Source organism: Pteronotus mesoamericanus, unplaced genomic scaffold, assembly GCF_021234165.1.
Source record: "Pteronotus mesoamericanus isolate MK-2021 breed Mesoamerican mustached bat unplaced genomic scaffold, CSHL_Meso_final contig_101, whole genome shotgun sequence".
Taxonomy (NCBI): Eukaryota; Metazoa; Chordata; class Mammalia; order Chiroptera; family Mormoopidae; genus Pteronotus; species Pteronotus mesoamericanus.
The window spans coordinates 3314494-3339949 of NW_026555001.1; the positions used below are offsets into that span (position 1 = coordinate 3314494).

The 25456-nt window shown below is 36.5% G+C and overlaps 2 protein-coding genes across 3 annotated transcripts in view; both read right to left on the reverse strand.

Annotated features, from left to right (window-relative positions):
• The window catches only part of DYNC2LI1 (dynein cytoplasmic 2 light intermediate chain 1), a 34834-nt gene extending 17529 nt beyond the window's left edge, over nucleotides 1-17305 (reverse strand). The window contains exons 1-8 of the mRNA XM_054567211.1: nucleotides 17184-17305; nucleotides 15140-15257; nucleotides 13363-13397; nucleotides 11199-11268; nucleotides 8585-8673; nucleotides 4341-4527; nucleotides 3393-3461; nucleotides 2719-2796 (exon numbers count right to left, since the gene is read on the reverse strand). Of these exons, the coding sequence (XP_054423186.1) occupies nucleotides 2719-2796; nucleotides 3393-3461; nucleotides 4341-4527; nucleotides 8585-8673; nucleotides 11199-11268; nucleotides 13363-13397; nucleotides 15140-15257; nucleotides 17184-17191 (654 nt within the window). The 5' untranslated portion in view covers nucleotides 17192-17305. The remainder of the gene's footprint in view (nucleotides 1-2718; nucleotides 2797-3392; nucleotides 3462-4340; nucleotides 4528-8584; nucleotides 8674-11198; nucleotides 11269-13362; nucleotides 13398-15139; nucleotides 15258-17183) is intronic.
• A 7221-nt stretch (nucleotides 17306-24526) lies between these two features.
• PLEKHH2 (pleckstrin homology, MyTH4 and FERM domain containing H2) overlaps nucleotides 24527-25456 on the reverse strand; it is a 94813-nt gene continuing 93883 nt past the window's right edge. For both annotated transcript variants that reach the window (XM_054567233.1, XM_054567224.1), the window contains one exon: nucleotides 24527-24978. In XM_054567233.1, coding sequence (XP_054423208.1) covers nucleotides 24793-24978 — 186 coding nt within the window. In that variant the 3' untranslated portion in view covers nucleotides 24527-24792. The remainder of the gene's footprint in view (nucleotides 24979-25456) is intronic.

Here is a 25456-nt window from a genome sequence, read left to right on the forward strand (position 1 = left end):
TCACTTTTTTATCCAAAGACACGTTACTGCCTTTAAAGCACTTAACATGGGAGCTGCAGGCTAGTCTAACAATACTGAAACTCACTATAACAATTTTTTAACTCCTTTTCTGAATTGCCTTTGGATCTTGCAAAATAAGCCACTGAATGTTCCCAGTGGTGGCATGTGACTAGAACAACAAAACCCGAACACTTGCAAGAATGAAAGGGAGTGGGTATTATTAATAATTAAGCTCAGATATCAAGTGACAGCCAGGACATATGGTTACCGTAAAAATCTTTTAGGACTAAGTTTGATTTTTGAAAATATGAAAAGTTACTAAGCCAAATCATAATGACTAAGATGTATGAAAGTGGGAAAATCAATCTTGAACCAAAATGAAAAGTTCTTGTAAGGCAAAGAGATCAATTTTCAGGGTAAGAGTCATTCTGGATTAAGAACAGGCTCCCAGGAAAAGAATTCAATGAAGAGTGCTCATGTGAATGTGTAAGATTTGATACATTTATTTTTTAAAAATTGAAACAATTTTAATGCTTCTATTGAGAAATTTTTAAAAATATATACAATTTGAATTTTAAAAACATAATTTTTTTCTTCATTGTTATAATAATAATAATTATTATTATTATGTTTCCTATGTAGAGAGGAAAAAACCTCATTGTAAATGTATTGCATAGGACTACGGGGCTGGGAGGATATGAGAAGCCTTCTAATTCACACCGCCTCCTTCTGCCTTGGAAACACCCTCTACACACAGCTGTGGAGCTTCTGCTTGGATAAATTAAAAGCCTAGGAACTCATCTCCCAAGGCAACCCATTCCATTTTCAGATAATAGTAGTAGTCGTAAATTATTTCTTATTTTGAGCTAAACTCTTTCTATTGATTCCTTGTTCTTGACTCTAAGAGAGCAACACATACATTTAACCCGTTTTCCATGGCACAGTCCTTCAAATATTTAAAGAGCATCATCACATTCTAGGTGACAACATAATTTTATACGGCTCTTCATATATAATAATTTTAAGTCCCCTACCATCCTGGTAGCTTTTTTGTTTTTCACTGAATCTGGTCCTACTTATCAATGCTTTTCTATTTTTGTTTTTATTAACCTATTAGGTTGCTCATACTATTTCAATCAGTATCCTTGATTCAATTATAAAGTATCAGCTATAATGTTGAAAAAGATCAACATTATCATTGAATGTTGTAAAGCACCACCCCATGCTCTCCCTTGCATGGGGCGTAGGGTAAGAGTGGGGGTGAAATTGAAAGATGGGGCAGGTAACGTTGGCTACTCCCTTCTTGGTTTAGGAAGCTAGAAAAGCTTCTGGTTCCCTTTGTGGTCCAGAAGGCCTCCCCTAAACCCAACCTCAGATCCCTTGGGCTTACAGAAAGCTGAGATGGATCCCTCCTCAAATCCTTTCCTTGTCCCCAGTCTTCTATGGTCTTCTGGTCCATGTTCAACCCCAGGCCTGCTGTGGCTGGAGAGACCTAACTTCCTCTGAATTTGTACCCATGAGACCAGACCTGGTCCTGATGGATCATCAGATGTGGTCTGTTCCTGGAGAATGATAGGGATTTCCCTTGGCTCTGTAACCTGAACTAAATATGGGTCCTGATCTGAGGCAAAAATAAGAATCTACAAGATACATGGCCTTTGCTTCTGTACCCTGCGTGAGGTATTCACGATAAATTCTCTATATCTTTTCAAAATAGTAAAGAAGAATGTTTCCAAAGTACTCTGTCAACCTAGTATGTAAGCAAATACCAACATAAAAGGTGATGATTTTAAAGAAAATACATAATGAAATTTACTTGGAGTATTCTGAAGAGTTTAAAAATTTAAACATAGATTGTATTTATTATTTTAGTCATAATACACTAGCCTGGAAGGCCAGGGGCTAGACCACATTGTCTCTTAAGTTCCTGTGAGCTCTTTGACTCAGAAGGAAAAAGACTATCCAAATCGGGGGCGGGGCGGGGAGTATTTTTAAAATAAAAAAATGCTTTTATGTTTTATTGCATTAAAGGATACCCAGCAAATCTGGCCCTGCTGTGGAAGATAATGATAACAATAATTACAATAACCAATATTTATTGAGCAATACTTTGTTTCTGGCCTTGTGCTAAGCATTTCACAATATTCCCTCTTTTAATCCTTGTGACCCTAAGAAGAAGGTACTGGTTTTGTCCATCTTAACATGGAGGAGACTGAGGCCCAGGTGAGATTATGTGACTTCAAGATCACTTATCTAGTAAACGGTTGCCCTGAGATTTACACCTACTCAACAGCCCGCCCCATCCATGTTTTTAACCTCTGCAAAAAACAGCATTTTTTTAAGTTTAAAAAAGGACACGTTGTTAAAGGTTCCCCCCACCTTTCCTTTTAAGAGAATACCAATTTTAATTCCTAAGGGGAAGCTAAAATAAAGAAACAACCAGATACATAAATAACCACTTTATCTCTGTACAATTGGGGTTTATGGATACAAGCAATTCATAACTTTTGCACCAGAGAAATAGTAGACCCTCTAGCAGTGTGTTTGTAGATTTACTATAAAACACTCTGTGACGACAGTTTTTTGGCAATGAGGGATAAAAGGAGGAAATGATATGTATCAGTTAAAGCATTAGTTTTTATAACTGTTCATGAAGTTATTAATATTTCTAAATTTGGTATTGTCCATTCAAGCCCAAAGGATAGAAAATGTACGAACCATCAATGATGCTCCATAATAATGTGCAACAAATCGAAGCGTCTTGCATATTACCTTTCTCTTCTCAGAATCAAAATCCTGAAGAAATATTATTAAAATGAAAAACAAGTTGAGAGAACCAAATATCTGTAGCATAAAGATATAAATTATTAAATGTAGAAACAGATTATCTCTTAGTTGTTTTTATTTTTTTAACACACTTGCAAAATTAGGATTCCATTACCTTGACATTTGTTTCTATAGAAAGTTGAAAAATAGCTGCAGCCTTCTAGAGCTACAACTGTCAGATCTTCCCTTGTTTAAATACTTAGCTCAATAGAATTTAGAAATCAGCACACATTTCATAGTGTGGAATACCCTAAGGATTCTCTGACAAGCAAAGATAAGAAAAAACCAATTTTCTACTTTCCTCAATTTAAAAGTTGGGAAGTAAGTCCTATCCCTTAGTGACTGGATTCAGGATTCATTTCTAAATCTTCTACCTTATCCCCATTCCACAGTATTTATTGTTCTTACCTATTTCCTTTCCCAACTATATCCTCTTTTCTAAAATCTTTTAAGATGTGTGACTCTTTGACCCCTCTGAGAGAGATTTCTTATTTCAATATTACATTTGTTCCTTTCCCACAGCACAGACGTGTGCAACAAACTCAGCCAGAAGGGGAAGAGCTTACCTGAAAAACATCATATTTACTTCCAATTATGACCAGAGGTATTGGAAATGGGTCAATTAATTCACGATCCTGTTAATAAATATATTTCATGGATTTATCAGAATAACTTCAAAAACATACCATTTTAAGTCTCTTCATAGGTGTTGGCTGTTTCCTTGACATACAGTTTTTCCCAATAATTAACTTTCACTTAATAAACTGTATTTCTCAAGTATAAAACTAGAAACAGAAATTCCCTAAATTACTAAAATTTTTTTTCTTTTTTGTGCTCTGTCCTTTTCTTATATAACATGTCATCTTTTTTTTTTTTTTAACTATTTTGTGTTAACTGTTGAAATAGCATTTATACTGTGTTCATGGGAACCATAAACCATTAGTTTGTCCTGATATTACCTATGTAAAACACATTCATATAAACTCTGGGCAATATAAAACACTGCTCTTAGCCTTCTAGAAGATGATATTCATGATTGTATGCAGAGAATTTGTCACCACTGCAACTTAAAACTTAATTACTTGTCAAATGATAAAAGTACTGACTACGTGACATTGAATATAAAATATAGAACAATGGTGAAGGCTGTTTAAACTCTTAGCCTTGCTCAAAGTTTTAGCTTCATTTAGTTTTCTGCCAGATGACATTTGTACAGTCTGGTTTTTTAAATCTTCATTTTATAAAATCAATATCAAACTGCTACTTTAAAACTATTTCCCTTGATTGTTATAATATGCCATAACAATCACAGAAGATGTCTAAGAAGACATAGGAAATCTTTTCCCTTGTTTTTCTCTTACTGAGGTTTTATTAAATTGCTATAATTTTCCAGTGAGCAAGTTCATCTACATCAAATGAATCTCAAGTCATGCATAAAAATTAAAGTTGTTGCGATGTTATCTTTAACTATGTATGGGCTAAGGATTCCAAGAATAATCTCAATAGTGACTCACTGGATGGTCCTTCTGCATGTTACTCCACATCTTCTGTCTCATTTCTGAAGCTGCTTTAGAATCTGTCTTTCCCAGTTTCATTATCACTTTATCTACATGGCTTTTTGTGGCTTGCAGCAGATTTTCCATGGTGGGCCAAAGGTCATTAGGTTTTGAAAGATCCAGAACAAGAACAATAGAAAATGTCCTAAAGAAATAAAAAACATCTTTCAAAATTAACCTCAAAATAATTACCACTTTGAAACCCTACTATACTGAAAGTTATTATCTAAGAATAACACTATGGCTTATGAAAGAAAAACACAGAGCAACTTTTTAGACAAAAAACCAAAAAAGCAACATCAAAGTTAGAGCCTTATTTATTTGAGTACTTTTTTTCCTCGTGATATTTGTGTTACAACCAATAGTGACACTGAAGTTTTTGTCTGAACTAATAATAATTCAGTTCAAATAATCTGTAAGCAGTTGGGTCCAATGATGCGATGTTTTGATCCAATTTTCCTATATGGTCCAAAGAAGGGAAACTACAATAGCTGCAGCACAATCAGGTAAAGGGAAAGAAAACAGATTTGCTGATGGACCTTGCTAGGAGACTACTTAGCTTATTTAATCTTCACAACACCTCTTCCAAAAAGATGTCTTGAAATCCGTTTGATGAATTAGAAGTCTGAGGTACAGATTTATTTAACTAGGAAATTGTAGAGCTGGTTTTTAGAATCAAAGCCGCATGTCTCTGCTAAGGCACGCTGCCTCTGAGAAAGCACACCCCTAAGCACCACGCACGCCACATGCCGGTGTACTCACGGCCCACAGCAGACAGAAATCTAAACCTTGCAACCACAAAACAAAAGGGCCCAATTTACAACTGGGCACACGACTCCAACGGACGGTTCTCCAAAGGAGATATATAGATACCAATAAACATATGAAAGGATGCCTAACGTTAATCATTAGCGAAATGTAAATCAAAATCACAATTAGATACCACTTTGCACCCGTTAAGATAGCTATAATTAAAAAAACAAAAACAAAAAACAAAACACCAGAAAATAACAAGTGTTGGTGAGGAGAAAGAGAAATTAGAACAGTCATGCATTTCTGGTGGGACTATAAAATGGTACAGCGGCCACTGTGGAAAACAGTGTGGTTGTTCCTCAAAAAATTAAAGATAGAATTACCATATGATCCAGCAATTCCACTTCTGGGGGTACTGAAATCAGAGACTCAAAGAGATATATGTGTACACCAACAGTCATAGCAGCACTAGACACAACAGCCAAAAGGTGAAAACAACCCAAATCTTCATCAGTGGATGAATGGGTAAACAAAATGTGATATAGACATACAATGAAAATATTATTCAGCCTTATAAAGGAAGGAAATTCTGACCTACTATAATACAAATGAATCTTGAAGACAGTATGCTAAGTGAAATATGCCAGACTCAAAAGTATGAGATGAGTATTGTATGATTTCATTTATAATAGGTACCTAAAGTACTAAAATTCATAGATAAAGAAAGTAGAATGGTGGTTGCCAGGGGGTTGGGGAAGGGGAAATAGGGAGCTCTTGTTTAATAGGGGTGGAGTTTCAGTTTGGGAAGTTGAAAAAGCTCCGGAGATGGATGGTATGATGACTGCACAATAATGTGAATATACTGTAATGTTACTAAACTGCACACTTAAAGTGGCTAAAATGGTAAATGTTATGATATTTTTACCACAGTAAAAAAAAACCCCAAAATAAATAAACAAGTATTTCAGAAAATAGTCATAATAAATATGTAGAGCCATGATCATGTGCCAATATATCCTTGATTAATGGGGCAAACACCATTAGTAGATATAGCAAGGAATTATAATACAGGGGTGTACAAAAGTAGGTTAATAATAATAATACAATAAATAATAAATAATAATACAAGAATAAACTTGTATTGTATATTCACAAATGTAAACTTACATTTGCCTAGCCCAGTATGTTACTTATTTTATACAGTAGTCAATTATTTTGCTAAATTTGAGCAAACAAGCTATTTTGTGTAATTTCAAGCAAACCAATAACTAAGTTCTATAAATTAAGAAAGTAATGTTTTAGACATTAACAAGATTTTCTATTAAATTACTGAGACACAAAATTGTCTAGCCAATCACATTTATGTCATTTTAATAAGCTCATAAACAAGTTTGCTTAACTGCAACAATATTTTATATATATATATTTTAATAGTAAGGAAACTAATTTTATTTTCATTAACATGTGGGAAACATTGTCAGGAAAACATCATCAAAGAGAGGGCTAATGTTTAAAAAGAGGTAACTAGGGTTTAACATCTTTTTATTGTGGTGAAATATATATAAAATTTATTATCTTTCCAAATGGAAAATAACTTTGTTTTAAGCAAAAGAGAAATTGAAAAGTTAACAATTGAAGACAATTGAACAATTTCTTTTTCAAGATTAAAATGTGTGTTCCCATTGCATTGGAAATACCTGTGTTACTTTTACCTTCGTAGCAAATGACAGCTAATAAAAAGTTAAAAAGAAAAAAATAAACCCAACCTCTTAAAACAGGCAATCAGACCACAAGAGATATTCTATTGCAATTTATCTAAAGTTGTGGAAGTGTTCAATATAGCTATAATTATTTTATGAACAGTCATTTTAAAGATAAACAATGCTAACAGCATTTGGCAATATTATTTTCTCAATTTGCTGGGTTTTGTCCAACACAAGGAAATTATGTGTCAAATTAATTCCATCATAAAACACTCTGAGATTTGCAAATTCATGAGGAGTGAAATGTTTTCCATGAATTCTTTAACCACTCAGCACCCTACTTTGGACCCAGGCCTATGATTCCCCTTCCCTCTGAGCATAGCCTTGACCTCTCCGTTCCTTTAGAGCAGGCTCCAGCTGCCATGGGGTTCCAGGAAAAGGCATAGTGAGAACTCACAAAGTCAGGCACTAAAGAAGCTGGTGGAAATATTTGGCTTTCACAAGTGCAAAGGGCCCAAACGCTAACTGGCACCTCTGGTTCCTTGGGCTCCTCCTCATCCTGGCCCGCTCTTCCCAACCACACCACCCTGAGCCACCCTAGCACCCAGGCAGCCTCACTCATATTCTCTGCTAAAGGAGGACAAATGAAAAGCTAGAGAGCAGTAAAATTCCATGTTTCTGAAAAACAATGTCATGGAGAAATGGTGGTTATAAGTGAAAAGGCCAAATCTAAATGTGTATATAAAACATCTTAAATCTGTGCAAAGTATATTTACAAACACTGAAAACCCTGAAAGAAATACTTTGACATGTTTACAGTGGTTATTTTTTCTGTGATTATGGGGGCTCTTTCTTTGTACCTTCTACTATTTTTTTTAAGATTTCCATATGAGCATACATTAAAATTATATTTAAGAGAAAAAAAATCACTAGACAAAAAAAGCTAACATTACCTATAATCAGCCATGAAAAAACATTCATGCTGTTAATAAGAAATAACTCCATACTCTCAGATCTCAATGGCTGAAAAAGAATAAACAATTGTCAGGCCCTTTGTATTTGGTCCATGCCGCAATAATGGTTTGTGTTAAACCCCGACAAAAGGAAGCTATTTCAACTTTAAATATTTTTGTTTTCCTTGACTAAGATGGGTTCCCAGAAGTATTGTGAGAAATGTCACGATTTTTCAATATCTGATTTGGCCTACACGTGGGAGACACTGTCAGGAAAACATCATCAAAGAGAGAGTTTGAGGTTTTCCCCAAAGTTCCATTTCTTTAAGGTCAGCAAATGGAGATTTTCTTCCTCCTCTAACTCACCTTCCCCTTTGCTGAAGTTTATATTAATTAGCACTAAACTCGAAGGCAGGCTTATAATATCCAGCTAAGGAAAAACGTCAGGGTTGAGTTAGCTCACACTAGGATAAGTATTGGAAAGAATTCAAATTTTAAATTTATTTTTGCCAAGTGACTTCATTGCGCAAGTGTTATTTGACATATTTTTGTTTGTTTGTTTGCAGGCTTGCAAAATATGTGAGCTGTCTCACTGCAGCACAGGCCAGAACCTTAGTTCTTTTTAAGTCTCTTTGAAAGCATTGCAGTTTAAGCGCATAGAAAGGAAGTGAGCACAAGCCTTCCCCGATATAAAACTGTCCCCCAAAAATCTGGTTCACAAAAGCCTACACGGAGTCCTCCCGTGGGCTCCTGGGTACTTACTGACAACTGTCCCTGGAGCCGGCTCACTTACCTTAAGGTGTCACTCATGATCGGTACACTGATTAAGTCCAATAAAGAGGTTCCGCCACCTAGTTCCCAAAAGTGGGCAATATCTTTTGGCTGAGAAAAGAAGTTTTTTTATATTAAAATTTTGGATTTTTAAAAAGTTGTAAATACTTATACTACATTAGCACCAGCCAGTACTAAATATGGATATAAAATAGCATAGTCCTCTCTCCTTTCTTGGTGGTCAAAATTTTCCTCTTTCTTTATCCCTCAAAGTGCACCAAAACGTCTATTTCAAAGAACAAAGATGAAACATTAAGACTATATATGTATACATAAATAACCTAATTCTAGTAATACCTTAGTAGAAGACATGAACAGTGCCCCAATTCTACAAATATCACATGTAGCAGACACTCAAATTCGATATAAAAATAATTTGTCAAAAACATTTCGTATTCTTTTTGAAAGCAGTTATAATTATAAATCGAAATGAAATAGTTGAAGAGGAAAACATCCTGATTTGGGGAGGTAGAAGCTCGCAAAATAAGTTAGACATACAGGTAAGGCAGGAGGAAATGGGACAGACAGGCAGCAGTCCCAGCCGCCCACCAGGATCCCCGGAGCCAAGGATGAGCGAAGCGTCTGTGCCTGGTGGCCCTGGGGATTCTGACAGGCAGGCTCCCGCTGGCAATACAAGTGGTTGGTGGAGGAACGAGAGAGACTCAACAGCCGCTTCCCTTTTTACAGGACTCTTAAATATTAGGGGATTGAGAGGGTTGGGCAGCCAGGGAGCGTGGAAACCGGACCATGGCAGCTGTAGTCTGCTAGCTAAGGGCACCCCTGCTCCTGCCCTCTCGCCGAGGCGCCTTCAGGACGCGTGAAGAGCTGACAAAGCGCTTCCCTTTAGAACTCGTAGAGGACATTACATTTGAGAAAGACTTGAATCTTCTAGAATGAATATGGACAAGCTCAACTTGGTAGCACAAAATTGAGAGGAAAAAATAGGTGGAAAAGAATCTCATGAATTTTTATGTACCTGTTAACCATGAACTTGGAAGAGACAGATGGTCATTAAAGCAAGTTTTAGATGAATATATATACAAGGTCTGGTACAAATAATGTCCCTTTTTTATTATGAAATCATAAGCATGTAATTCTGTAACATACAATATCACACTCAAGCATACCATATGACATTTTAGGTGAAATCTTCAAATTAAAACCATAAATTATTATACCCATATTTTTACCCTACCAACTACACTCAAGCAGGCGTTACTTCTGCTGGACCCTGTGTATATTTGTCAAGAATATATACAGGGATAACATATAAGATATAATAAAAATACATATATTCTTGATAAATCATCAGCTCACCATCACTAAAATTGTTTTGCTAGTGATATCTGAATCATTAATGTTGGTAGGGGCAGTAATTTTTCCTTGGAAAATCTCAATTGATTTACAATTTTATGAAAGGAAATTTTTAGAGCTCTTCTAAAAAGTTAAGCTTATAAAAGTTTTGTCAGAGTTTCCATTTCTAAGTTTATCACTCATGTCAAAATTCATGTAAGTAACAAAAATGAAGTTTTTCTGCATCTCAATATATTATGTTCTTTTTTCTTTTTAATTTCAGTTTTACTAAGCAACTTTCATTGCTGAATCCAGGAAGAAGCATCAGGCAGTTTTAACCATTTACATATTGTCTAATGATCAAACATTTGTACTAGATCAATCTATAAAAATTTGCCTGTGCTATGGGAGAAGTGGGACCTTCTATTCTAGATTATTCTTCCATATGGCTAATTTTATTTAAGAAATGGCTTGCCCTGGCCAGTCTAGCTCAGTTGGTTGGAGTGTGGTCCCATACTCCAAAGAGTGGGGGGTTCAATTCCTGGTCAGGGCACATCCCTAGGTCGCAGGTTTGATCCAAGGTCAGGGTGCGGGTGGAAGGCCACACCGATCGAGGTTTCTCTCTGACCTTCCACCCCTCACCATAAATAAAAATTAAAGAAAAAAAAGAAATAGCCTCTTGTCATGTGGGGACTCCAAAAGAGAATTCAATTGAGGCCTTTAAAAAATCCTCCAAAAATACACTATAAACTCTTCCTCTACCCGGAACAATTTTTAACTTTACTCTGAAGAGACACTAAAACAAGTGAAAGTAAGATTATAATCAATTAGAACCTATATTCTGAAATATTTTTTACCAACTTCAGAATATATTTGCTATTAATTTGCATTTTGACTGGTATATTTTCATAAATATTCCACAGATCAAACATATTTTTAGAAGATTTTTTGGGGGGGAAGACAGAAGCTAACACGTATTATTCTCATTTGAAAGAAGAAAAAGTCACATTAACACAATTATTAAAATATGCCCCAAAACCACACAATAAAGTTACAAAGTAATTATATTCTAGCATTTTAAGACATAACAAATGAAAAGGCTAAAATATTTTCAGTTCAGGGTAGCTTCATGATGAGTTGCATTTAAAGTTGAAAAGTACGTAGCTATGAAGGGTACAGCTGGATGTATTTATTGATTGTAGATAAGATGGCAAATGTAAAACAAAGTCAGCATCATTACTTCTCCCTCTACGGGCATAGCAATATCACGTCAAAAGACTCACTGTATTATGCCCTTTTGCTCTTCTTCCGTATGTATATTCCAAAGCTAAGGTTGGTTTTGGCGGCTCATCCCTGTACAATAAAGGCAGATAGTATTGCCATTATTTTCTTAAGCTAGCATCTTATCCAATTCATTTTTGCTTCCTCTTAAACCTTTATTAGTGGAGAAGTTACCTTGTATTATAACATTGAGGTAAAAATGATTTAAAAATCAATAAGCCTTCAAAAAACCATCTTAATGGATTTTAGTGGTAGCTGCAGAGGTAAATAACGGCACCTGCATGATGTGGTCGCCCCAAGAGACATGCTGGGGCCAGGGGAGAAGGCAGTGGGGCTGGCAGTGCTGGTGGCTGTGTTAGGGCACAGGCTTCCCGTACCCAGGCTGTGTGGGAAGCACCAGCATCAGGTTTGTGCTCAGCCTTGGTACGGGCAGCGGGGAATCTAACAACTATCAATTTCACGCAGACATCAGTGGGGACTTAAATACCGTTCTCTATGTTAAATCACAGCTCAAACATCAACATCATTTAGCTAGTGAGAGCTACAAACAAATGACATTAGTAATTCCTAAAAATCAACAGATAATTTGAAAAATATTAAAGTGATTTGATGAATTGTTTACATCACAGCTTACCTTGCTTGGTAAGCAGTTTTATGGTATTGTATATAGAGATCTATCTATTTAAATTTTATTGTAGTAGGAACACATAACATAAATGGGTAATCTTAACCATTTTTAAGTTCAGTAATATTAAGTATATTCATATTGTTGTGCAACCAAACTTTTGAACTTTTTTCATCTTATAAAACTGAAACTCCAACCCCATTAAACAACTCCCCAGTGTCCCCTTTCTCCAGCCCCTGGTAAGCGCCATTCTACTTTCTATGATTCTGACTCAGCTAGGTACCTCATGTAAGTGGAATCATGGAGTATTTGTTTTCTTGTGACTAGCATGTTTCCTTTAGCATTTGTCCTCAAGGTTCATTCATGCAGTAGCATGCGATAGGATTTTGCTCCTTTTTAAGGCTGAACAGTGTTTGTATTTATTTATTTTTAATTTGGAGAACAAAAAAGAATTTTAATTTGTGATTTATATATTTATGCTTATTGAATATTTTGTATATTATCCCTGCATGTATCTTTTTTCATACATATATAGAATGATGTTTGGTTTTATTTCCTGAAAAATAAAAATTTCCTTTATGAAACAAAATACTGCTTTTAAGTCAAAACTTATAAACTCTGATATTTAAGCTAGAATTTGAAGCACTGTCCTTTTTCTAAGTATACTATCAAGGAACCACAATTCCTAACTTTCAGTTCAATTGATTATTTCATCCTATGCTGCGGCTGTGCTGGAGGACGTGTTCGTAATGGGAAACGCACCCAGCCTGCAAAGAGCCAGGATTCCTAGGGTGGAAGAATGAGGCAGGTGTCACTGTGGATATTTCTTCTAAAAAACAATTTTGCTGATAAAAGAAATTACACAAAACCAGGGTTCTATTATTTGTATTCTTTAATAATATTTTTCAAATGAATGATGTTTCTTTAATGTGATCTTAAGACCAAATTCCATCTCTTGATGTTTTGGGGAAAGTTGTAAGGAAGGCATTGGAATAAAGGGAACAAAGAAATATCCAAAAGTGGTTGGAGGCTTTCCTTATCAACTTCTTGCAATTATAATTATAATCCTAAATCTTAATCTGTTGTCATGCTTCTACAGTAAAGAAGGTTAAGAAGTATATAAAACGAATGGTAAAATGTACAGTTGGAGGACCAACATTGTGCTTCAAAATTGTATCTGTAAGTAATTTAAAGATTTTGACTAGCATTCAAATAAACATGGACTAGATAGAATAAAAATAATTTAAATATCACAGAAGCATAGCCAAAACGGAAGTAAGTACTAGCAAATACTGTGTAGGTACAATAATTTACCCACCAATAGAGAAATCCAGTATTAACACTGTATAATTTCTTTTTGGTTTTTGTTGATTTCATCTTTAAAGAAGTTCTTAAAGACTATACTAAGAATTCACTAAGAAGTAAATTATTTTGTTTGGGTCTCACAATTGTTCTCCTTCCATATATCTTTTAGGATCTAACTGGCCCTATACATCCAGAATAAGCCCAAAATATAGTCTAAAATTTAACATAACACTTACCTGTCAAGGCACCTTAGAATAATAGTAGTCTTTCCCTGGAAATTCAAAAAAGCAATACTGTGTTAATGTCATCCATATGCAAAATCTTACAATTGTGGCCCAAAATAGCTTTTTAATCACTTGAATGATAAATTACCTGGAAACTAGAAACTTTCAGAATTGTTCCTAAGTTTGATAAGTGGAAAAAGTTAACTGTCAACTTCACATCACAGTGTAACTACACTGCTATTATTATAATTATAAAGTCCCTTAGATGACAAATACTAGCAAATCATACCTCACTTTAGTGGTCAACTTGGCAGCTGTCTTAAATTTTCTCTCTACTCTTCAGTGCTAATTACTGGTTAAGCTGATGATTAGTGTCTTCTAAAGTATTTGAATTCCAATTGTTGAAGCAGAAATAAAAAAGATAACATACAAATAAAGGACATGTTGCCCATATGTTCAAAGTAAGCAATCCACATATTGGGTTAGAGCATTTTTTTTTTTTTATTTCTAGAGGATATACTTATTCTAATTATTTTTTTAGGACCACATACATAAATTATTTTAATAGAAGTAATAAAAAATACAAACAGACTGTAAAAAGGGCCCAATCTAATAAAATTAAGAACACAAACAATAGCATAAATGAAAGACAGATCTCAAGCTCAACCTAAGCGAACAGGGTTATGTGTAATTACTATGTCTTTTTATACAATAACAAAAGTTCAGCATCTGGAAAAAGAGAATCTAGCAGACCTGCTCTAGTCTAATGTAGTTAAACAAAACCTCAAAAATTCTGATCCATCCTGAGAATTATACATTAGAATAATTTTAGCTGAGAGTTACTAAGATCACGACAGAGAATCCATGCCTGTTATAAGGTTCCCGATACAGAAGACATGGCTGAAAGAAATGAAGATAAAGCTGAAACAGATACTCAGGGAGATAAGATGGTTGCCAGTAACTATTGGAAGGGCAATTTTACAATATTTGAAGATTTAATAAGTAGAAGAGGAATTAGATTTATACCTATAGTTTTACAGGTAGGAATTAGGACCAAAGGGTGAAAGTTAACCATGAAAAAAAGGAAGTTTTCTACTAACTAGGAATTACCAAATATTGAAACAGGCTACAGTTGTGAAAGAGATATTCAAACCTAAACTATACAACCACTGTTTGCAGTGGCCCTTAACCTTTCTGGGAGGTGCTTGTATGCTGGGAAAATCTAATTTTCCAGAAAAATGCACTGACATACAATCACACACCGTTTCGCATACATTTCTAGGGATTTCGCTGACCCCAAGGAGTACCTCCACAGTCCCCAGGGTAAGAATCCCTACTGCAGAAGACAAGCATAGCTCCACGTTCCCTTCAATTCCTGCGACCCTAGTTACATGTATCATAACCTATACAGTCCATGTTTTTATTACCTACATGCTTGTTTCAGTTGTACAAGTCACCTATAAATGTGACCCTCAGATCAGCATTTGTGGTACCTTTATGCAAATGGAGAAAAGACGACTCCTTGGGCCAGCTAGTTAGAAACAAGTGCCCCCTCCTCCAACTGCTGAGGCCCACTGACAAGTGTTCAGGCTGATGGAAGTACCCACCCACCCAGGAGCAGGACCCTCACAGGGGTACAACCAGATCCAATGTAACCAGCAGGCCGGAGATTCGTGATAACGGTTCGAGTTGAAGTGTCCACATTTTTATCACAGTATTAAAATAAATTTTACCACTGGTTGTTAAATCATCACAATTCTTAAAAGAAAAGTCAGAAAAAATGCATTACCCCATTTTTACTGCCAATGAAGAAAACAGATTTTTCTCCAATGTCCACGCCATCTCCTTCACTTTCATTACTTCCCCGTTTTTCCACTTCAGCTTTTGCAATTTCCCAGAGAGTTTCACTAAATAAGAGGCAGAAAAACAAAATTCAGAGAGACAAGAATCCTTTCCAATATTTATTTCACGCTCAGAGAAATTTTATTTCAGTCAAATTTTTAAAACAAATCCGTGCTATTTTCTGGAGGATAATAAACTGGTAAAACTTCTGAGGATTAGTCTTTTTTTTTTTTTTTTTTTTTTTGTGCTGGTTCGTCAAAGAAGGCTGAAAATGATACGCAGAAACTTATCACCAGGATTTGAAGTTTTCTTATTCTGGGGCTTCCAGGCAAGTTTGAAAGCTGTGTGTGTTAGATTCTGAGTCACATACTAATGTACAACTTTGGGAAATGAACAACTTGAAAATCAACATGTAGGAAGGGGGGGAATGTGTAAAACCAGAGTATCAAATAATCTCTGCTCCCTCAAATGTTTCTATTTTTTAAAAATTACATTTTTGGCTCAAGATGCCCCTATTTTTAATAGAGAAAATATAAAGGAAAAAGTCACCCAAAATCACATTTTGAAAATCATTCTTTCATTCCTATCTCTGCACACATATATAATTTTACACAAATAAGATTATATCATTTTAAAATTAAGTCCTACGTGAGAAGTGGAGTACTTAACTAAAAAAATATGAGCAAGATCTGATGTGTTGTAAGCCTGAATCTGCTACTTTCTATATGCTAACTTGGGCAAATTATCCAACTTCTCTGGATCCTTCATTCCTCCAATAAATATTTATTGGGCACCAATATATGCAAGCTTCTGTCCTAGTCCCCAGACTCACCTCTGTCTCTACATCTCTAAAAAGACAACAAAAAAGAATACCAACCTTATAAGATTGTCATGATTGATTATTAAAATCTATCATTTAGTTTAGGGCTTGGCCTATTTATAATTACCTGAAATTATTGAGCACTTATAATTTTTATTATTCAAGGAGCAAGGAAGAAGAAAGGGGCTATAGAAAACCGGAATGGGTGTGTCTAAAGGAGAGCACTAAAATTCACACATTCATTTTGGTGAGACCCCAGGGACTCAGTCCAGGCCTGTGTACTCTTTATTTACATACCATGGTTATTGGCTTTCCAAGCTCTCAAAGAGGAGAGAAGAGGGTGCTGCAACCAGTTATGTCACTGGTGGAGTTATACCTATAGCCAGGACTTTACATTTGTAACCAATTATATGGTGATGAGAAGCTGACAATTTTTTTCACTAAGATTCATAGATAGGCTTCTTAGATATCACACTGCCCATCCAGAGTGAGAAAACCCCATTTCTCCTGTGCTGTGATGGACTCCAGGAACCCTCTCTTCCTTCTGTCCCTATAAGCTGTTCAGAGACGGTTTAGGTATGGGCCTTGGGAAGAGGTAATTAAAACTGGCATCACAGATCTTAAGAGCTAAAATGTATTAGAGGTCAATATCCCCTCCTCCGCCACTCCCCTCTTTTAAACGCGATCTTACACTTTTCAGTGCTGTCGCAAGTCACCCCGCCCCCGCGCCCCGTCCCCGTTTATTGCTGTTGTGAACGAACCCCTGCAGCAGCAGGGAGGTCCCTAAGGAAGTGGTCTAGTTTACCGCCTGAACCCCTGATTATAGGGCGTTCCCTGGCCTGCAAGAAACTTACGGAATAAGTGAATAGTTTGAGTTGAACGATGTTTCAAAATCTCCTACTTTCCTACTTTGGGAACTTCTCTACCTACTTTCCTCAGAATCCGCACGCGCAAGACGGGAAGTTCCTACGGGTCTCTGACCACCCAGACCGGGGTTGCAAGCAAAAGACCTACAATTTCTTCCCCCAACTGGATCCCGTGAGGGCTCTTCTCCTAAAATATACCCCCAGCGGCCTCTCCTTCCCTCGGCTTTCCATGGCAGGGTGGGAAAGAAGGAAGGCTACTGAGGGGAGCGTAACCAAGCCCTGGGCAAGCAAAGACGCGGAGATACCTGGGCATTGTGGCTCTGCAGCCTCAGGGTCCGAGATCCGCGAAAGGCCCAGTTTAGAATTAGACCTCAAGCTCAGATCTGGGCCCGGGAATGCATGCTCTTCGGTTGCCATGGGAGCAACGTCACAGGCTGGGTTGCGTGCGGTAGAAGGGCTTCATGGGAAATGTAGTTCTCCGCATTCTTTTTCAAGTCTCAAGCTCAGCCTTATCCCCCAGGCTATGAGAGAACGAGGTGATACGGTAACAAACACTTTAACTTAAAATCGCTGGACTGGAAGTGTTCTTTTATTGAAAAACTATTCTCAGAGTACCGAATATATGCCAGGGTTCTCCTGTCTCGTTTGTTCTCTCTCTCTTGGCTCCTCTCTCTCTCTCCGGTTAGTTTTCTTTCCCCAGTAGCAATAATTTGGAAAAGGAGAGTGACGCAATCTCCTGAGCTGTTTTATAGTGATTTATTAATGGCAAAGAATATTATGATTTTAATATTTTCCGGCTTTCTGCTTGTTGTTTCGGGTTTTATGCAACAGCACATCATTCATTAATAAGGTAATAGAGTAAATGCATCTCCACAATACTTCACTTACTTTACTTCCAAATCAATATTGAGTACTGAGTTATTACTATGTGCAAGACTCTGTGTTACACGGAGTAAGAATGAAGAGATGAGTAAGACAAGATCTTTACCCTTGAGAAAGACAAATAATACTTATTATAATAACCCACAGGAAGACAGTGATGCAAACTATTACAGAGAGGTACCAAATATTACATAAAAACGAGTGACTAATTATGCCCAGTGAAGTTAGTGGAACATTCATGGCAGTGACAGCATTTGATCTGTCTTGAATGCCGAGTAGACCGAGGTTTTCCAGCTCAAGACGTCCTGGATATTTGAAGGAGACACTTGTCTTCCACCCTCCTGCCACCTGGCTTGGTTTCTATGGTGTAATGTTCAGGAACACGGACTTTAGAGTGAGATAGATGTAGATACAAATCCTGACTCAGCCACAATAAATTGCCACCTTGCCACAAAGGGTAAATTACTCAGTTTCTCTGGACCTTGGTTTTCCAATCCTGTAAAGCAGGGGGAAATATATATATATATATATATCTATATATATATCTATATCTATATCTATATCTATATCTATATCTATATATATATATATATATATATATATATAACATAACTTATCTGTGCCCAACACCTTATAAGTGCATAAGGCTGGTTACTATCATGTGGTAAGCTGCTGATCAGCAACTTTGAACAAAGAAACAAAAGAATCACATTCTTGGAAATGAAGCAGGTGTTTGGGGGACAGTGGGGGGTGGGGAGGGGAGAGAGAGAGAGAGAGGCATTTACTTCAGATAAAATCTTCCAGGACAAATCCTCCTTACACTTAGGTGCATTCTGGAGACTGAAGACTCCAATTGCACCAAAGAAGGAATGTAATGGGAGTGGAGTTCAATGGAAAAAGGATGATTGCAAAGGAGGTTGATACATATACCACTGAATCAGCATCTATTAATGTATCCTGGGGCTAGCCAGCCTATAGGCTCACAAATTGATGTGGAATTTTGGAATCACTTTCCATGTTACTTAGGAAGTCCTGTTGATATGGATAATAATTGCAGCTAACATTTTGCCAAGTGCTTGCTATGTACTAGTCACAATACTAGAATTTTAAACATGTAATTGTTTGGATAACTGGTAAGAAAGAAAGTGAAGGTTATCTGGCTTGGCCCTGCTCATCAGCATTGACTCAGTTGATTCAGTTGATCTGATAAAGCACTGAGTTCCCTTTTCTGCTCTTATGCCTTCTGACATTTTATACTTGGACAAAGTGACCTTTCTTGGTAGGTGAAAACTGTTCTCAAGGTAAGAACATACAAAATTTGAACTCCCTTACTAGATGACCCCAAGAAGACTCAAGGATTTCAACAGTGGCAATGGAGGAGACAATTTTATGTTGCTCGACGGATGGAATGAGCAACCGTGCAGAACAATAAAGAAGTGTGCAGGGTGTATTTGGGGAACTGTGAATGGTTCGGGGTGGAAACCTATAAAGTTTCTGGTGGGGCTAAGGTGGGAGAGCAAACTGGACAAGTAGATGGGCTACAGTAAAGGATTTTGCAGACTGGGTTTTTACGTGTTGATTATGAGAAACCAAATAAGATTCCAAATAGGGGTGTGCCATGACTAGACCTGAATTTCAATAAGATAATTTTTTGCAGCTGTGTGAAGGATATTTTGGAGTCTGGAAGTTCATATGGAAGATATTAACAAGAGCCCAGAAAGTGACAGTCAGATTTTTTACATTTTCCCCTCTTGTTTTCAAAGTTATATAAGCTTATTGTAGAAAAAAATAGTATACAGAAGAAATGAAGGTGGTAAATAAGCAAATCCCAGAAGTAATAAGTATTAAATATTTTGGTGTATTTAATTCTAATCTTTTTTTCTCACACAGTTGTACTTTTACTGTAAATTAGCATTCTCATTTGAACATGTATTTCTTTATGTCAATTAAAGTAAAACTCATGGTAAACATATCTTTTATGACTGCATAATATTTCACTACATAGATTTAAAAAAATAATATATTTAAGTATTCTCCTAATATTGAGTGTTTGAAGTGGCTCAGGGTAAACACCTAACATGATTTGGGCTAAGGGCCCTTTTCTGGGATTTTCCAAACTAGAAATGGGAAAATCAAGTCATTCCCCCTCTGGAGGGGACTGGCATATTTTCCCCTAAATGAAGAAGTTATTCTGTAGCAGAACATGAAGCAGACACAGAATAAATATGAAGAGAAAATACTGGCACATATCCCGTGGTTCTGGTTGTCCCTGAGGCTCCTCTGTGTCTTCATCTTTCTTATGATCTAGTTGTCCTGCTCTCTCTCTGAGACATCTTAGTATCCTTGTAGTGAATTTTTTTGTTTGTTTGTTAGTTTGGGTTGAGTTTTGGAACTTACAACAGAAAAAAAAGAGTGCTAATAGACAATAGTTACTAGACACCAGAAAGTGGGAGTCTGGGGAAAGGGAGAAAAGTCAATGTTTCTCTCTTGGGCAACCAATGAGTTGGTGATCCTGTGAATCAACTGTTAGGGGCACAGAGTAGGAAAACCAAGCTTAGAGGACACGGTGAGTTTGAGATACCATCCAATAGACAGACCATTTGGAGTCCATTGAATGTGTTAGTTAGGAGGTCAATGGTAACCTTATGTAAAAAAGTTTCAGTAGATCAGTGGGGCGTTACATTGGTGTTCACAATACCACAACCCTGGGGAAAAATAATCTTGTAATCTATGCATAATCCAGAAGCTAATAACTGTCCTTTTGCTCCCTCCTCCAGCCCTTGGCAACCACCTTCCTACTTTCTGTTTCTATGATTTTGGCTACTTCAAATATTTCATATGAATGGAATGATAGAGTATGTGACCTTTTGTGACTAGTTTATTTTGCTTAGCATATTGTCCTTGGGTTCATCCACATTGTAGCATATGACAGGATTTCCTACTTCCTTTTTAAAAACTTGTTTAAAGATGAAATTCTTAATTTTTATAAATCATGCATTCATAGACTTTTCTTAAGGCTGCATAACATTCCATTGTATGTACATACCACATTTTCTTTATCCGTTTATCTGTTGATGGACATTTGTGTTGCTTCTGCCTCCTGGCTATTGTGAGTAATGCTGTGATGAATGCGGATGGGCACATCTCTGAGATCTTGTTTTGATTTATTTTCGATGTATACCCAGTAGTGGGATTGCTGGGTCATACAGTAATTCTATTTTTAATTTTCTGAGGAACTCTCTTACTCTTTTCCATCATGACTATACCATTTTATATTCCCACCACGTAAGTACACAGGGGTTCTAACTCCTCTGCCTCCTCGTCCACACTTACTATTTTCTGTTTGGGTACCGGCCACCCTGGTGTGTGTAAGGTGATCTCTCATCATGGCTTCGATTTGCATTTCTCTAATGATTAGTGATGTTAAGCATCTTCCCCAGCACTTATTGGCCACTTGTACATCTTCTTTGGAGAAGCATCTATTCAAGTGCTTTGCCCATTTTAGGCCATTTAGGTAAATCAGGTTATTTTGGTTTCTGTTGTTGAATTATAACTATTCTGGATATTAACCCCTTATTAGACATATGACTTGCAATTATTTTCTCTCATTTTGCAGGTTGCTTTTTCACTTTCTTTTTTTTTTGATGTGCAGGAGTTTTTAAGTTTGGTATAGTCCCATCTGTATATTCTTTACTTTATTGCTTGTGCTTTAGAAGAGCCATCTGATTTTAATAAAGCCACCAATATAACCTAGCAGCAGCTCCTTCAGGAAGAAATACCACCCCCTTCCACCCTCGACCCACAACGATTGAAAGACTATATAGAAAAGTGCTAGAAGGAAGGGTGCTCTGTATTCAGGTACTGTGGTGAACATCTGTATCTTGTTCTGGAGTTATCTGCACATAGATATGGCCCTAGTAAGCGGGGGTTTTTTTTTGTTTTTTTTTTTCTTGCTTATTAATAGAACCCAAAATACTTAGGGCATACAGTCAAGATTTTTGGACTGATGTTGATTATCCACCTGCCTCCAGAATTGTGGTGACTGTGTTCAGTTTAGATGAAATCGTAACATGGAGCAAATGTGTATCTCATCTCCTCAGCCCAGCCTCTGCTGGGCCCAGTCAGCGCTGCGCTGCAGCACCGACCCATCCGCACCGAAATGCCCACGGAAAGCCTGGGTCTCGGTCCTGCTGGCCTATGGACGAACCTCACTTCATCCTAAATACCTTTGTGTGCACTTTACATTAATTTGGAGTTTAAAGTTACTCCTGTAACCATAAAATCCCTTTCTTTTTTTGGAGAAAAGAGAATAGGGGAAAGAGTGACAGGAGACGCAATTTTCACACAAACCATTTAGGAGAAAATCCTTTCTACTCTGTTATTCCTGCCTCTCATTTCCCCCATTTCAGTCCCCACAATCCTGGAGCCCACAAATCAGCCCAGAGACTCTGCACTAAGAGATTCCAAATTCCATGGCAGCTCTGGGGGGCGGGTTGATGCAGGGGTGAAATGTGTCCTTGGCACCCCAAGAACACTAAAAGCCTTTTTCTAGAGAAATATGGTTATCCATGGTGGTTAATGCTTCAGGCTTATACTTCAGTACAATTATGGGTTAAACGTGTTGTTCCAGGAACCTGATCACCATGTATTTTTTTTTATGAAAAAATTTCCAAACAACCAACTAATAAACACAATTTTAGAACAAAGAGTCTTTATAAGTTGTGACTAACTTTTTTTTGTAAATTGAGAGTTAAGTTCATTTCCAAGCTATGGCAGTATATTATTTTAAGGACACACACACAAAAAATCCAGAACCACTTAAAATACATTTTTAGAACAGAGTCTCTTCAACTCATCTATATGAAATAAGCTCCCTTAAGGGCTTATTATGAAATCATGAGAGAACCCCATGATTTATACAGTTTGTATATGTGTCAATATGCGTACAGATGTATTAAAATTACAATTTGCCCAACAGCTTCCTTTTATATGGATAAAACAAAGCAACACTGAAGACAAAGCATTAAAGCAAGAGAAAGAGGTAATAACTACCATTTTCACTAGTAGTACACCTCAGCTTTGACAATGAAAACATTAGGTATTTCTTGAAGATTATTCAAAAGATAATGCTCAAAATGGGTTTTGTAAATCATTTATTATGATTGAAAGGGAAGAAAATGATAGGAGACAAATATTACAATTAAACATGTAACATTATTCTCTTGTAGCCAATCATAATAACATACTTTGAATTTTTAAAATGTCTATGTAATTTCCCAGAAAATAAAATTTTCACATCATCAGTTACAGAAAATTGATTTCTTTCCATCAAAATATTTTATCTCTGCTCTATCAAAAACTAATGCTGAGTCTAGGGTACTACAGTTTAAGCTAAGCCTTCACAACTTGTTTAAATTTGATTTTGGGGTGCTTACCAAACAGGAACTATTGCCTTGAGAATAAAGTTCTCACACATATTTAACAGCTCTGCCAAACCTCTGGTTCACCAGCTAATGAGTTTTAAACGGTTTTCTGGGAACTCAGAAACTCTATTGCAACCTAGCCAAAAAGCCTCCTGAGACTCATCCCAAACTGGTAACGTTTATTCTGCTTACACAGTAAGTGGTTGTGGGTCAAAAGATTTAGGGGCAATAGTAAACTGAAATAGATTATATTTCTGTCTTTTTTTCCCCCCCATTACCAATAAAGCAACATCTTACTTCATTGTATTTCTGTGTCTTTTTTTTTGTCATTACCAATACAGCACACTTTACTTGAGCAGGGCACTTCTTGGCTCTGCCCTTTCTTGGGACGCTAATGTGGAAGAGGCTTAGTGTGAGAGCAGTATATTGCCATAGGGAGAAAGCAGAAAAGAAGACAACATGAAGGCTCTGCTAACAAATCAATTCAGCAGCTAATTTCTTTTTCCCTAAATTGGTTAAAAAAAAATACCATACACAAGGTGATAAATATAGGTCCAAAAATAAATACAAATATTCTGCACATAAATAAAATTAAGTATACTGATGATTACTATTGCAATTAAACATTTTATAATTTTCATGTCTTATCACAGTTTCATATGTTTCATGAATATCAATTACCTTGTTCTGGCACATACTGAATGTACTGACCACTTATATAACCTAGTAAAATAATATATTTCTAGGCTCTTTGAACTAAAATTTTACCTCCTTTGACAAAAATATTAGTTTCTTTTTTCTGTTAAATTTATTTCTGTGAATTTATTTTCAAAGGACAATGAAAAAGAACTGTATGAGGCAAAGCTTTAAGATCTGTCTTTGTTTTCAAAGATATTATTATTTAAAAAAGTGAGGTCAAGAGGACCCAGCACCAAATGCAATGAAATGTGGGCAATATTCCAGTATACTCAGGCTATGTTGACAACCAAGGAATATCAGAAATCATTGTCTCCTTTTAAATTTTAAACTCTAATAATCTGAAAATGCTTCCTAATACCACATAGGAGGTTCTTGCTACCTACCTCCTGTTTTTTCATACAAGGCCAGAAGATTTACTGTACTTGCTCAAAAAATTTACACGTAAACACTACCTGCAGCTGTTTCTTACACTGGGTATTCTCTTTCTTTCCAAACACATTAATTAAAATCATTTAATTACAGTACTTAGTTTTTTGGCAGTAAATATTTCCAAGTAATCAACTGGTTTGCCAAATGAGAGGTTGGAATCTCCTTTTCTAAGACTGCCAGAATTAAAAAAAAAAAAAAAAAAAAAGCCATATTGCATGATGTGTTTGATGGTAAAGGAGAAAAAAATTATAAATTCTATCTCATTTAATCCAGGAGTACATCAGTGTGTATGCAAATTTTGTTTTGTGTTTATTAGTTTTCATTTGAATATTTATTAATCAAAAGCATATAACTCCCATTTATTTTAAAGTCTGGAATTCTAGTATGCGGGAGCCACGTTGCCAGGATGAAAATAAACTTATCTGGAGCTGATGCAGCCATTGCTTAGAAAACAAAGAGTGAATGTCCAGGCCCCACGTTTTCAGAGTAAAGTGGGGCCTTTGGTGGGCCTGCTGCTGGAGAGAAGGGGCTGGCTTCCCATCGTCCTGGTTTGGGGTCCCTGGTTCCGGGCTGAGAGCAGCGCTGGAGCAGAGAGGTGGTGAAATGCAGCCTTTTGCTGATGGAAGTTGTTTATATAACTGGCGATTAAGAGAGTGATTTCAAGAATCTGAAAACAAGACAGATAGAACTGTTATGCTCCTGAGAAGTTCCAAAAGAAATTAAGAGTTCGCCATGGCCTCCATTTGCCAGTGGCCAGGCTACCAGCATTCCCTTCTAGGCAGATGAAACAACGAAGTACATCTATGTTCAGCACCATCAAGGCAAGTACCTATTTTCCATTACTTAAACCAGTAGAAAGAGTGAGTCTTAAAAAACCGTCAAATTTAGTGACAATATTAGAAAATGTGTCAGTAGTACAACTCTGTCTTAAAGCCACATTTGTGAACATATGAATTAAGAGAGGCCTGGAGGGTATTATGTTAAGTGAAATAAGTCACAGAAAGACAAATACCATATGATTTTATTTATGTGCAGAATCTAAAAACACAAAACAAACAAAACAGAAACAGACTCAGATACAGAGAACAAAGTGATGATTGCCAGAGACAGTGTGGGGGCTGGAAGGGAGAAAAAGGTGAAGGGGG